Below are 14741 nucleotides of genomic sequence, written 5' to 3' on the forward strand. Positions count from 1 at the left end.
ATTTACCGTTTTTCAGTAAATACGGCTGCTTCAGTCTTTTCTTCCTGTGAACTCGCACCAATACCTAATTTCCTTAGACCGATTTTTTGTTCGCCTCGTGCTTTTTATGAGCAACGCCTTACAAATGAGTTTTAGCCAACTGACAAGGCCACCCGGGAGGCAGTTATATTTTGGAAAGGGGGCGTGGCAAGTTGGAGAGCAGAGACCCCACGCCGGTCGTTCGGTTCTATTGCCTGCTTTATGACAGTTTCATAGACTTTTTATGTTTATGCCGGAGCGTTTAGTGAGCGCAGCTGTTGCGTCCGCCTGGCAAGGCCAACTGCCACTTTGAGTTGTGCCACCCATTTACCGCCCCTTTCCGGAGACAACCACTTTCCTACTTTCTCTTTTTGGGGGGGATCACAGTGAAGGGTGCAATGTTCACCCTTGATTCAATTACTCAAACTAAAGTCTAATGAAAGCGTCCTTTTTTTATTTCACTTGTTTTCCCAACCTTGATAGAGTTAAATTTAAAAACACTTAGTTTTTTTTAATTTGAAAGTCTTAAAGACATGTTTTGAAAATTTTTCTCAATTTCGGCGATTCCCTGCAACTTAGATAGGTTTTCTTGTATATGTATAAGTTAAACTTCTCTAGTTTACGCTTACGCCGCCTGCTGTACAACTCGAAGACATCCCACTGTACCTGCGAGGTGGTGCTATATTTATATTTGCGTTTCTTATCTCCACGTAATTAAGGCAATGGCCACAGGACCCAGCTGCGTGCAGAATCCTTGGAGGCCGTTCGTTCTAATCATCATCGCCATAGTCATCATTGACAAGCGCTGTCATCCACGGGAAGCCCCTTAACCCTTGGCAGCTAGCCGTACCCCGCTCAACCCCCGTTTTGAGTTTTGGGGGGCCATCATGAAACTATGTATATTTTCTTTTTTGTTTCTTGCGGCCTCGCGGGACCAATAATGTCCTTGGGATTGGAATGGGGGTTACTGGGCAACAGCTGCCGGAAAAGCCCCACCCGAGTTTTCCGTCCACCACATCCCCACTTATTGTTTTATTTTCAGACAGCTCATCGAGAGAGGGGGGAAACTTCTCGGGCACACCTGCTCACCAAGGAATCCTGATTGGTAACAGGTTACGGGTTAACAGCTAACAGATTTCTCCTGTTGATTTTTGCCCGTTGAATTTTTAATTACTGCGCCACGCGAAGAGTGAAATTATGTTTCGACTTGAGATGTCTGAGAAAGTTGAGCGTCTAGTTACACCTTCATCAAAGTTTAATTTTTATTCGCCTGCGGAGAAGTGCTCAAATTGCAGTAATCACAAATGAAAGCTGAATTTATTATTGATGGCCTTTTTGGCCAGCGGAAGTTTAAACTGATTTGATTTGGGTTTTTGCGGTAGCCATTTAAATTGATTCTACTTAAAATAGCTTTTATCAACACGTATTTATTTAAATCATTTAAGCTTTTACAAGCCTTTCAAGTTGTGTAAACTATTCAGCATATCTTTTGTATTTTTAAACGAATATACAATATTACTCTTTTATTTGCGATTTTTTTATGTATTTCAACAAGGAATTCGTAAAACGAACATACACTTTTAAAAAATTAATGTTGGTTTGCTTATATTGAAAGGGTGTTTATTTGTGTTTATTTATTTCAAAAACACACTTTTTCACACTTTTATTTGTTTATTTTAAAAGTTTTTTTTTTTTGAAATACGGAATTGACTGTAATTAGTTAATCATACATTGTTTTTCGTTAAAAATGAAATTGCAAGTATTTCTTTAGCATCTTAATGTTTGCCAGAAACACTGCGAGCAAGATTTTCTGCAGTATATATATCTCAGCAAACTGTGTAATTTGTAACTTGCCGTCTTCTGATAGCACAAAATCCGCTCCAAGCTTCGGAGCTTTAGATTTTAATGAGCACCCGGACTGCAACTCTATATAGATGTTGATGCCCGATATTCGCACTTAATGAGCTTCACCCCTCATAAAGTTTGGCCATAAACTATGCTTGCTGGGTGAACTTAAAGTTGCCGGGACATTAAAATGCCGGAACCCATGCTGCCTTGGGTGAGCCCCATTAAACTGGCCGGAGCACAGAGGACACACATCCTTAAGCCAATTTTCGATAAGCTTTGCGCCAAGGAACCCTCTTCATTGTCTGTCAATGCACGAGGCATGAGTAAAAAATATTTCTACATTAAAGGTGACAGCGACAGACGTTGCCACTGACTCCTCATTTTCGGAGGTCCTGAATCCTGAGTCCTGCGTTCTGAGTCCTGAGTCCTGAGCCCTGAAACCCTGGTGCCTGTGACAGCGCCAGCAGGAAACAAACAAACAACGTAGCAATGCAAACACCGGGCAGATGGGATCCATGGTTGGGTTTTTCGGGGGCTTTCGGGGATTTCGGGGGGAATTCCAGGACACTGCGTGTGTTTATTTTGTCGTAAATTGATTTTAACGGCGAATGACAAACAGCAGAAGCAGCAGCACCGCCAGAGTGATGGCAACAAACTGGAGGCACGAACGCCATTTTGCGGCATTTAAAAATGTATTTAACCATTTTAAGATTGCTTCAGCTGTTAAAAACGGGCAGACTTCGTAGTCACATTTTTAAAAACAGCAATCAAAAAATTCAGTTCGATCAGAATATACATTTTTCCCTTAAAAACACGCTTGTAAATTGCAAAATGGCTCTTGAAATTCCTTAATACTTTAATTTAACTTGAGATTATTAAAAGCTTATAACTTTATAGTTCAACGCTTTACCTTGCATAAAATGTTTTTTTTATAAAAACAAGAATAAAGGTATAAATTACCAATTTACAGCTCAAAAACATACTTTTAAAGCATAGGAAAAATTTCTTTTATTTTATTGTAGTGCAATAAACAAAATTAGGTTTAAAATTTCTTTGATTTTGTTTTGGTTTTTCAACGAAAACTAAAAGTATTAATAGTTTCTTAAAGTCAACTTTAAAATACTTTAGTAAATATTTATAGCAATTTAAGACAATAACCATAAATTGACGTTAACACTTCTCTTTATTCGTGAAATATATAATATAATTTCTCTAAAGTTGCTTTCAACTTGTTTTAAAAAAATTGTGCAAGGAAAACACCGAGTCGAGTCGCCGCATATTCATTTTCTGATTAGAAAAATTATTACATAAAATTTATGTTAGTTGACAAAGTTTATGGGCTTGTGAGGGAGCAAAGGAAGCTGGCTGGGAAGATGGAGACAAGACATGGCAAAGGATGTTAATGGCTTCCCTTCTGGGTTGTCGCTCACCATCTAAACTGTATTATGGCAGCCACAAAACAACCTTAATAAATGTCGACACAAATGCGGGGGGAAAGGCGGAGGAAAGCAAAGGGAAAGTGTCGTCGTCGTCGACGTCGTCGTTGTCGTCTACCTGGCAACATGTTAAGCAGGTGTTTCCAAATCACTTACGTCGAAACATCGCCGAAACAACAGCGCCAGAGACAGGACTTTCCAAAGGATGCCGGCTCCTGTTTCGGATTGTGCCTCCGGTGAAATTGTCGACGACTTGGCAACAATAACAGCGAGCAAATAATAAACAACAAATTTAGCAAGATCAACTTTTCCCACTGCCTTTTCCCACGCCATCACTCAAATGCATTACGCGGCGTATACGTAATGTGCAGCACAAGTCTGCTGAATTTACTACATATTCCGGCAGTTGTCACATTAATTGCAGTTACTTCGTGTTCAGAAATCTATTTTATTTTTATTTTTTTTTTTTTTTGTATTTGTATTTTATTATAAACGCTACAAGTTTGAAACTTATTAGTTAATGCGCTTGTCACTAAGTTGTTTCGAAAGTCTGCCTTCCCTGCCAATCAAATTCCTTAATTTCTGCGTATTTAAATTAAATAAGTCGCACTTGAGAGTCTTTAAGCTTGAGCCAGGCGAAGTGTAAGCTAACAAATGACAACAATGCTGGCAATAAAAAGAAACCATTTAAACTGAATTATTCATAAAGTTTGGCGACTCAGACGGAAGGGCGGAACGGGCCAACTGCTTCCTGTGTGTCATGGCCATGGCTCCTGCGTTTTTCGCCACTCCTTCCCCCTCAACATTTCTGCGGTTATTGCGGCGAAGAATGGCGGCCGGAAGTACACGTTGACAAGTCGCACTTCGTACGGCGGACAACTTCCGGCGGCGGCTCTCTCTCGTTTCGTTTTTCGTTTTTCTCGTTTCGGTTTGCCCCGTAGCTTTATGAACTTCACATGACCGGCGGGTGGTCGGGCACCTTCTGTTCCGCCCCCTATTTTCCACGGTTTCCCCCTGTTTGCCACAGTTTTCCTTGCCCTTTTCCCCTTCCCACAGAACATTTCCCTTGCCCAACCGCCCACCGCATGTGCGTATTTGCATGGAGCAGCGTCGAGTTTAAGACCGTTTGTTGTGAGTCTTGTTTATGCTGCGCAAGTGTGTGTGTACACTGGACAAAATGGTTACTAATTAAGTTCTTAAGCATTTACTGATTTCAAAAGCCAGCTTGAATTTTAAATTTAAAATAAAACAATTCAGTAAGTAAGAACAGAAATTATTTTTATATAAAAAATTTTGCTTTTCTCTACAGTAAGAGAAGACAAATATATCAAATTGCTAGTCTCTTTAAAAAAAAATATCCCAAAAACTTTTTTGATTTTAATATAAATTGTCTTGACCTTAATATACATTTTTTGTGCAGTGCACGACGCTGTGTGGTTATGTATATGTCTGCTGGCTTAAGCTAACTTTAAATTACGCTTAGCGACTGAAATTAATTTACGCAACGCCACCAGCACCAAAACAACAAAACATTGCCGGCAAATGTGCAAATGTGTTGAGCGTGGAGGAGGCGCCCAAAACCGCTCCTGGATGTCCAGGGGTGTGGCTAGAAGGGGAGGGGCGGGCTAAAGGGGACTAAGCCTCTTTTGGGGTTTCTGCTGTGCATTCCATTGGGCAAATCTGCACAATCTGTGTTTTAGGTCGTAAAGTCATTTAATGCGCCGCGCAATGTGGAAATCATTAAATGCGCTCGTTGAAAGGGGCATTTGATATATCGAAATCGAGTTGCTAGGTTGGTTTGTTGGTTGGTAGGTAGGTTGGTTGGAGTTGTGTCAGTTTCCGGACAGCTCTTGACGGCTCAAAAACCACATTTGGCTTCCAGATTAATTGTGGATTGTTTTGTGATTGATTTAAAGCCGTTTACAAAGGGTATGGGTGGCTTAAAGGTTACTGTAGATAGTATATTGGTTTTAATTTGGAGCAAACATTTAGTTTTATATGCAAAATATTACTTCAAGTTTAAATATTTAAGTGTGTCTATATAAGAATATTAAAATATTAGACAAAATACGGAAAACATATATTTTCAGTGTCACTGCTTTATCATATTCTTAAATAACCGTTTAAGCCACAAAAAAATGTTGAATTGAAATTTACTATCATATTTAAAACATTTTCTTTTAATTGAGACATGTGTATCAACGTTTACTGAAAACTCATTGATTTTCCATTCTTTTTCGCTCACTTGACTATTTGACCAGCTAATTTCCAATAAGTTTTGGGAATCAATCAAATTTTGAAACTGCCCTGCTCCATCACGTAGGGACAAAACAGGGATTGATGGATGGATTGATTTGGAATTGGTTCGATTCGATTCGATACTCAATACTCTGACCATTGGCCGATACATAGCTCTCTTATCATTTTGAAGCTCCCCCGCCCAAAAATTGTCATTTTGATGACCTTAACAACCTCGAATGTTGCCCAAACTCGTATTTTATTTGCGCCGCTGTCTGTTTGTTAAATGATATTGGAATTTTGCGTGGTGCCCGCCTCTTGTTGTTTAAGTACCGCAAACATTTTGCTGCTGGAGCGTGCAAAACAATCAAAAATTTGCTTTTCACTGAACAGATAGCAAAATACACAGCACAGAAAGTATAAAAATAAAAGCGGCAAACGTGAAGAATGAAAACAAAAAAAAAACAAACCGAAGCATCCGGAACATCAGTAGGAGGCATTTTTCAATTGTGTTAAAAGAAATTTAATATGAAACTCATGCTGGGTATCGATTTTTAATTTTGATTTGCTACAGCCCAATGGAGTCTTTGTTGTGGTAGCAAAAATTTGGAAACTCCCATGGGAAAAAAGGAAACGAAAGGCTAAAATGGCTTACCGTCATTTTTTTGCGGTATTGGTTTTTAAAGGCTGATTGGTTTTGGCTTGAATGGAATTAAATAGTTTTATTATAATTTGGTACTTTGCTTTGAATTTGAACTGATAGGTTTTTAATTGTATTTCAATTAAGATAAAATCTGGTTTCTTTGAATTGTTGATTTGACTTGATTGATTAATTAAGCAAAACTTTATTCAACAACTTGTATATTACAGAGTAACTACACGATATTAAAATACTCTGCCGTATAAATAATTTTAGTTGACCTTAACAATAAAACCTATTACAAAATTGGATGTATACTATTTGAATTTTATAAATTAGGTAATAATTTAATAGGCTTAAATTGCTTAATTCAAAAACTTAAATAATACTAAGTAACTGGGTAATGTGGTATTAAATTAAGTCATCTTTAGCAACCTTAAATTGCTCAAAAACTGATCACAACAAATGTATTTATTTAAATTCCATAAATTAATTGAAAATTTATTAATCTTAAGTTGCTTAGTTCAAAAACCAGCGTTTTATTGGATAATTAAACGATGTTAAAATAAAACACCATACCATTTATTTTAGACATGCTTAACCGTTTTTCAAAATAATAGCACAAGTTGGATTTATATATATTTTTATGTTTATGTACATTCTATACAGAGTATCTTATATATTCGTTGCTATTATTTTTTGGGGTTTATAAATGTGGGCTGCGACTCAGCTGACACATTTCGCATTTTCGGTGATGGATGTGCGGCAATAATTTCTGCTATTTATGCAAACGTAGCTTGTTGTTGCCAATAGATGGTCCCAGGCTACCCGGTTTTCCCGGGATGTTTGCCTTTTCATGCGGGTCAACGTTTAACCTTTACCTTGCCGACAGACATACATCAAAATACGCAGATCAAATGCTGACTTTCAGGGGTCTGGAAACGGCAACACGTGTGTTGTTTCCAACCCGATGCGACATCTATCGCAGATATGGAAATATATATATATATATACATTTTTTTTTTTATTCGAATGTGGAGCTCTCCACTTATGCAAATTGAAATGCAAATAAGCCATGCCGACTGTATAGGCGTTTTATGTTCAAATCTCCCCGAAAGTCGGTTGCCTTTTGTGTTTCGTATTTGTGTATTTTGTATTTTGTTATGGCACGCTTTATTGAATTCGTTTAAAAAACAATTTATCTTTTTTTGGCTGCTGCTGCTGTTCTGGGGAAACTTCTGGGCCAGCTAACAGGCTTCTTTTTTTTCGTTTCCCAGCTCTGCAGCGAAAACCTTGGAAAAAATCGACCAGAGTTGCAGCGCCCTTTGTCTAACATCCCAATTAGCCCTTTGTTTCGATGTCAATGCAAAACAGGCAAACCCTTCTTTTGCACTATTTTTTTTCGACGCATTCATTCTGGAGTGCAAACTGTGAGCATACGAAATTGTAAGGATTTTTTCTCCTGTCGGTCACGCCTTTTAAGGATCACAATTGCCTTTTGTGCACCGCCTCCTGTCAATGACTAAATGTATGGCTGTACAGCAAAAAAGAAGAAAGAAATCTGATGGCCTTTTAACAACTAGAACTTGAGTTGAAAAACAGGGAATTTCCCTTTACTTGTGAGTGTGTTTATGCACTAATGGGCAGTTCGGAAGGATTTCTTTGTGGAGTGGCGCTTTAACTGAGGGATATCACTTAAAACTGTCTTGAAGTATTTATTAGGCAGCGTTTTTAACTTGAACACTTATGGAATTGAAATAGTCATTAAATTGTATCATCTCTTAAAAAACTTTCTTTAAATGGTAATGAGAATTAGTCTGAACTTATGTTTCTTGTATAGATTAAATAGAGAGCTAGTTGGATTTTTGGCATTAGCTATTTGCTAGCATTCATTTACATTTTTTGGTTTCATTAAAATATAAAAGTTTTCAGCTTTTACGTTTTTAATTGTATTAGGAAATGATTAGTTCTTTTTTTATACCAACAATAAACACAGAGATTTTTGTATTCTTCAAAATGTGAATCTTATCAGTCTTGCCACACATATATTTTTATACATTTCAGATATATATGTGCGCCTCTTCATGTTGCGCACCATTAGTCTGAAATCCCAGGGCCACATAAATCAAGCAAATTGTTTAACGCGCGATTAGCAAAATTGTGTTATAATAATTCTTATTTTATTTTCGGCTGTTCTGTTCTGTTCGGTGGCGTTCCATTTTGCTGCCTACACGTTTTTGGCATTTGCATGTTTCCTGTGGCTGCTGCTACTTAGCGGAAACATGCAGTACATGTATCTGCTGGATCATTTATTTATTATGCTTGTCGTCTGGTGGTCTCTGCCGCCTCATTGTTTCATAACCCCGCCTACTGCCACGCCCACTGCCTGCGCCTCCCTTAACCTTGCGATGGGCTCTTTGTCTGGCATGTACTTTGAATGGCCTGTTGAAATTTTCCAAGCGATTTGCAGCATACGCCGCATTGAAAATGCTTTCCTCACTCTTCATTCTCCTTGTAGTATTATTATTTTTGTTGTGTTCTTTGCCGCCTTCTGTTGTTGTTTATTCACGCTCAAAATGTTGTGGAAAATGATTATTATGATTAATAAATAAATATGCTGGCAGTTCTCAGAGCAGTATTCAAAACATTTTATTCAAACAGCTTGAAAAGTTTGTGGCACCCTCTCTCCGTTTTCCTTTTTTGCTTTTGAATTTCATATGAAATTGTATAACGTATACGTTTAAAATTAAGTTGCGTATACGCAACGTGTTACCAATACTTGAGAACACAGGTTTGAAATAGCGGCATTAAATATATTTTTATTTATTATATTCTTCCTGACAAATTATTTAGCTACCTTACAAAATAAAATTGTACATCATAAGTGGACAAACTATTAAATATATTAATATTGAGTTTATTTATTGATTTATTTGGCCTAAGAGTCAAACATTTTAGTACGAAACCGAAACAAACAGCTATTATTGTCTTGATAACAAAGTTAAGCACTTTACTTTTGCCTAACTTCCACAATTATTTATAGATTATTCTAGTTCCTCCTTAGCAAAGTTGCTAACTTTAGTAATCACCTCTGAACTCTGATTTCCCGCCATTGTATGGCAATAATTTTGCCAACCAGCCTAGAATCAGGAGCCAACAGCTGCGCCAGATGGTTCAGAAAAGTAGGAAAAGGGATGCCATCAGCTTGTTTGTAATGAATTATCGCTAGCCAGATGAACATTTAATGATGTACAATGGCGTCGATGACGTTGTCGCCGGCAATTTTAATAAATTTAACAGTCGAACGCAGGAGACTTGGGTGCCGGCGCATCCTTCATCTTTTATCGCGAGGGACAACAATCCGGCCCTTGCCAGCAATTAAATAAATGTCCTTAACCCGTGACGTCATTGACAGCCATCAGCCATCAGCTATCAGCCATCAGCTATCAGCCATCAGCTATCAGAGTGGAATTTATGAGGCCGGGCAAGGGGCAGGCTGTGATTTATCGGCCCATTGCACAAGCACAAACTTACCGATAATTCGAGTTGAGCTGCACATCGCCAATGGCCACGTTCTCGAACAATGTGGGGCAGCAGGTCCATCGCGCCCAGTAGAAGGTGAAGTCGGACGAGTCGTAATGCTCAGTGAAGCGGCACTTGAGCACCAGATCGACGCCCTCACGCGTGTCCAGCGAATCGTCCCCGGAGATCAGGCCAATCGACAGCCAAAGGTGACCTGCAGTGACACAGAATGACACACAAACTCGATTACACCAGTGAATATAACACATAAGATAATACCTTAGTAATAATTCCAATCCTCTTGATCAAAATAATGAAATCAAATATTTCAAGAAAACTTTAAAATGTTGAGAACCACTTGTAAAGCATATGTTTTGGTTGGAGTTTCTAAAAAACATTATTAGGAATATTATTAAATGCGCATTTTATGTAAAAAAGATAAAGTCTTTGAATTAAAAAGCCCAAAAACCAATTTATTTTAAAGATAATTTTTTTTAATTTTAACAGTTGTCAAAGAAATTTCAATTTCAATTTTGTAAAGAAATTTTGTTAGGCATCGGAAAAAATAAATGTTTATCCCATTTTCTTGTACTTGAAGTATTCTACAGTTTAATGTTTAGAAAGCATTTTGCCTAAAACCTAAATCTGAGTCAGGTTAAATTAATAAATGGTTGACCAGTGAATTCTCTCAGTTTATTCTACGTACATCTGACATTTGTTTCCGAATAATTGGCAGCGGCAATTCAATTACCTTGTGCAAATTCTAGCCCGCGTACATTTAATTAAGAGAAGACCCGTCGAAATTCAATACAAATTCATATATAAACATTGATGTATCCTCGTTGCTAAACGGATTTGTTAATTTTTTTTCTACTACTATACGAAAAATCAATACCATCCGAGTGGAGCAGCACCCAAAAATAAAGGATCAACAATGCAAAAAGAAGGCAACAAAAAAGTGGTATTGTAGAAGCTCGTGGAAATTGTAAATCTATACCACAAAAATGAATAATTCACATGCCACGCCAACCATAATACAATGGCCATCCAACAACTGCATCCAAATTGGTTTGCGTTCCAGAAAAGAATTTCCACACGAATTGGGGGATTATTGGCCCATAAAGTTGGCTAGAAATTCTATATTTTATTTATTTGGTATTGGAAATTTTTGAAAAGTTTGTTTTACTGAAATACTTTTGACATTTTAAGTACTTTTTTGCCAATGATAGTGGCTTAAGGGCTTTATAAAAAATAAAAAAGTTACAACTAGTTTTTAATAAGATATTTTGTATATATTGTATTGATTGAAACCTCAGCAATTTTGCATGAGAAAAAACTATTTATACTCGCTTCCACTTCATTAAGCTCTATTTTTCTATAGTTTTTATCTTTGCCAAAATTTTTAGAGAACCAAATTAACCGGAAATAATCGAAATAATATTTATTGCTTGCATGTAGTACCAACATCCGAAGACTTTTAAATTTAAGTTTACCATTGGAATTTCCGTGTTTTTTTATCAGCTCAAAAGTATTCGCCATAATTGCTGGTGAAATATCTTCAAAATAAGTTTTCCGGAAACAATACCAATCAAATTTCGCTGGCTGCAATTCCTTGTTCATTACTTTTTTATATTTTTGGTGTTTTGGGGGAAGCGAAACTTTGAAGCTCCTGTGGTCGCTTTACAGTTTTAGTAGCACTGGTCAAATAAAACTAAGCACGCAGTTTAGTTGGGAGTGTTTCTCCCTTTTCCCTTTTATTTTTTTGAGTGTGTATTCAGCTAAATGGAGCAAATGGTCGAGTGGACGCCATTGGGTCGAGTGTTGGGGGGAAAATGGGGGTGAAAATGCTGGGACTGGGCGGTTGTTTGCACATGCAGCGCTTAGTTTTAATTTGTCTGCCTGAATTTTTAGTTTTTTGTGTGTTCCCGCTTTTTATATTCTTCGCTTTCCTTGTTTTTCCACTCCGCTCAATTTTCATGTATTTTGTTCGTAGCAAATCTGTTTTTTTGTGCAATCTGCCCATCTCCATAGATGTATGTTTGTGCAGAATGTTCACCCTCCATTGTTACGCTCGGTTTTTTTTATATAGCTATATTTTAAAGGAAGCAACAGCTTTATGGTGTTGGGATTTTCGGTATATAAAACGCATAGTATAAAATACAAACAACTCAATGCACTGCGGCTGCATTTTCGATTGCTGCCATCGCTCAAATGTATGCTACGTTTTTGTTTTTTGCCAGCTGCTGCTTCATCTTCTTCCGATTTTCCTTTTTTCAGTTCGATCATGTAGAAACTTTGGCTCTCACTAGCTTACCGATATTGTAATTAACAGTTGGCCAAATAAAAAAATTCAAAATATTTACAAAAACAATGCTGCAGGCATTTATTTGCTTTAAATTGGTATTTTTCACAAAATACCTTTCTGATATGTTTGCTAAAGCTGTATTTATAATTGAGATTTATTTGAATTTCATTAAAGGCTCTTTAACTTCTTTAAAAAGAAATAAAAATATAGATATAAATGATATTTTGCTGTAATATCAAATGATTAAAGACAAACCATTAATTTCCAAATTATTTACTATACCAATGAGAGACAAACATTATTTATGTTATGGGATTTTAAGGTACCAATAGAACATGTAAAGGGATATTTTTCCACATTATTGGCATACAGATACGCATAATTTCTAATCAGTGAAATTTACAAACCGGTATCAAATCAATTAGAGGGAAAACTCCCAATTCGATCATCACCGGTAATTTGAAAAATCAGCAAAATCAACTGAAAATCGAGGAGTGAGCGGAAAAGCTGACTGGGAATCATGTTTAACATTTGCTTTGGCTACCGATTTACATATTTCCATGCAAATAATTATGAATGAGCGTCGAACTTAACCCTCGAGGGCCTGCAATTGCCATGACCACGCCCCCCGGCCGCCCCCATTGTGTATACGGAAACATGAAATGCATATGCATATAGATTTCATTTGCTTTATATAAGTTGATTTCGAAAGTGGTAGCGAAGGAGGGGTGGTGAAAATTACCATGAGCAAGTCGAAAGAAAAATACAGTTTTTTGGCCAGAGCTCGAGGAAAAACTCACTAAAAAACGTGTTGAGGTTTTCCTTTCCTCTTCTGTTTTTTTTTGGCCTTAAGGCAGCCATGTATTTTGCAATTATTTAAACAAGCTTTTGCAATCTGATGGATTTTAAAATGTAAATTAACTTTGTTTGCATACGAAAGTTTCCACTCACAGTGGGAAAACTTATTCCGGCCCATATGTGAGTGTGTATTTTGTAATAATTAGCCATCATTAGAGTTTCGGTAAAGTTTTCCATCGTCGTCTCACTTTTCCTACTGGCTTTATGAATTTTTCAATTGTTCGCCGGAGAACTGAGGACTGAAAACTTTATCTCCACTCAGTTCAGATGAGTTCAGCCCGCCTCGAAATGCTTAAACATTCATAAATGCAAGTGCACACTATACGCAGAAAAACGGGGAATCCTTTATACAACATTTTTTATATACTATAATAATTTTTTGGGGGTTTTTTCTTCTATTTTAAATTATTTTTTAACCTAAACCGCTAATTCTTAATAACATCTATTTCGAACTTTAAGCTATTATTCTTAAATATCCAATTTCTTTCTCTGTAGGAATGGGAGAAAAATGACGGCAGAGTTCGTTTGGGCCAAAAAGATGCCAAAGCAAAAGTCAAGTCTGGGCAAATGCAACCCAAACAAACCCAAAGCAAACAACAAAAACTTTACACACTCTCGTAAAAAAATTGAAACTTTTTTACCTTACTGTATAGTTGTTTTCTGTTTAGTTCTTGTGGCTGTGGTTTTTCCTTTTTTTTTGCGTATTTTGAGTTGGACTTTGTTTGGGGTCGACGACGCGTCATCTTCATAAACACAAATGGAATCAGAAGCCAAAGGAATGGGAATAAATATGGTGATATTTTGCAGAAGGTGAAGTTAAAATGCTCTGGTGGTATACAAATATATAAGAAGAGAATTTTTTAGTAAATAAAGATTTAAAAAAATATTTCTACGACTCCTTTTTGAAAATTAATCTGAGAAAATGTATATATTTATTTAAAAGCTGTAACGCAAATTTCAATGTTGTCTTTAAAACTTGTTGTTCAAATAGGCAAATAAATTATTAAAATTTGTTCAAGACCGTCACACTGAGTTTAAAAGCACTGTTTATATGATTTTCGAATGGCATAATCAACCAAAGTGTGTGCTGCACTTCCTTTTCGGCAATTCGAGTATCCTGCACTTCCTTTTTCCCCACAATTTAGCCCTCTCCATTTTCCATATTTCCCCCACATTTTCAAGACATGAAACATCCAACACTTGTACATCATTTTCTGACGGTGTCTGCTTGACTTGTTTGTAATTATTTATTTCACATAGAGTGTGGCAGACTGTTGTGCGTAGACAAGAATTATGGCATTTCGGGCATTGTGTGTATTGTCTGGAGTTTTTAAAACACATTTCATGCCACAACGCCGACAAGATGAAAAGCGGGATGAGGATGAGGGAAAATGCTTTTTCCCAGGAAAATGCAACTAATGTGTGTCCGTGTGTGTTACACTTAAAACAAGCTGTTTTCTTGGCTCGTTTACTTGTGGCTTTCCCCTGGTTGTTGAGAAAACCCCCGGATTTTCCCCGCATTTTGCCCCTCTCCAATTTTCCCCTGTCCAGCTTTTGCTTTTCTTTCAGCTTAATGCGAATTTCTGCTTTTAACATCAGCCATTGTTGTTATTCTTGTGTGTTGTGTGTTGTTTGTGTGTGTGGCATATAAATATAATATGTAGTCTCGCCTCCTGCCATTGTTGTTGTAAAATATATTACTTTTTAACCTCGGAGTTGCTGAAAACTTCCCCCTGCCACAAATTTTTACTCATAACAATTACAACAATAGCAATTGCTGCCTCAAAATCAACTATGGTATATGTATACGTGGAGATGGTCTCGGGTCAGTGGCGTAGCTTTGGTCTTGAGAGGGGATTAACTTTTGTCCAACCTG

General features: G+C 37.0%; 1 protein-coding gene across 3 annotated transcripts in view; it reads right to left on the reverse strand.

Annotated features, from left to right (window-relative positions):
- The window catches only part of LOC108134724 (hemicentin-1), a 108540-nt gene that overhangs the window by 44902 nt on the left and 48897 nt on the right, over positions 1-14741 (reverse strand). For all 3 annotated transcript variants that reach the window (XM_017255128.2, XM_017255126.2, XM_017255129.2), the window contains exon 3: positions 9715-9916. In XM_017255128.2, the coding sequence (XP_017110617.1) occupies positions 9715-9916 (202 nt within the window). The remainder of the gene's footprint in view (positions 1-9714; positions 9917-14741) is intronic.

Source organism: Drosophila elegans, unplaced genomic scaffold, assembly GCF_018152505.1.
Source record: "Drosophila elegans isolate 14027-0461.03 unplaced genomic scaffold, ASM1815250v1 contig_814, whole genome shotgun sequence".
In the NCBI taxonomy this organism is placed as follows: Eukaryota; Metazoa; Arthropoda; class Insecta; order Diptera; family Drosophilidae; genus Drosophila; species Drosophila elegans.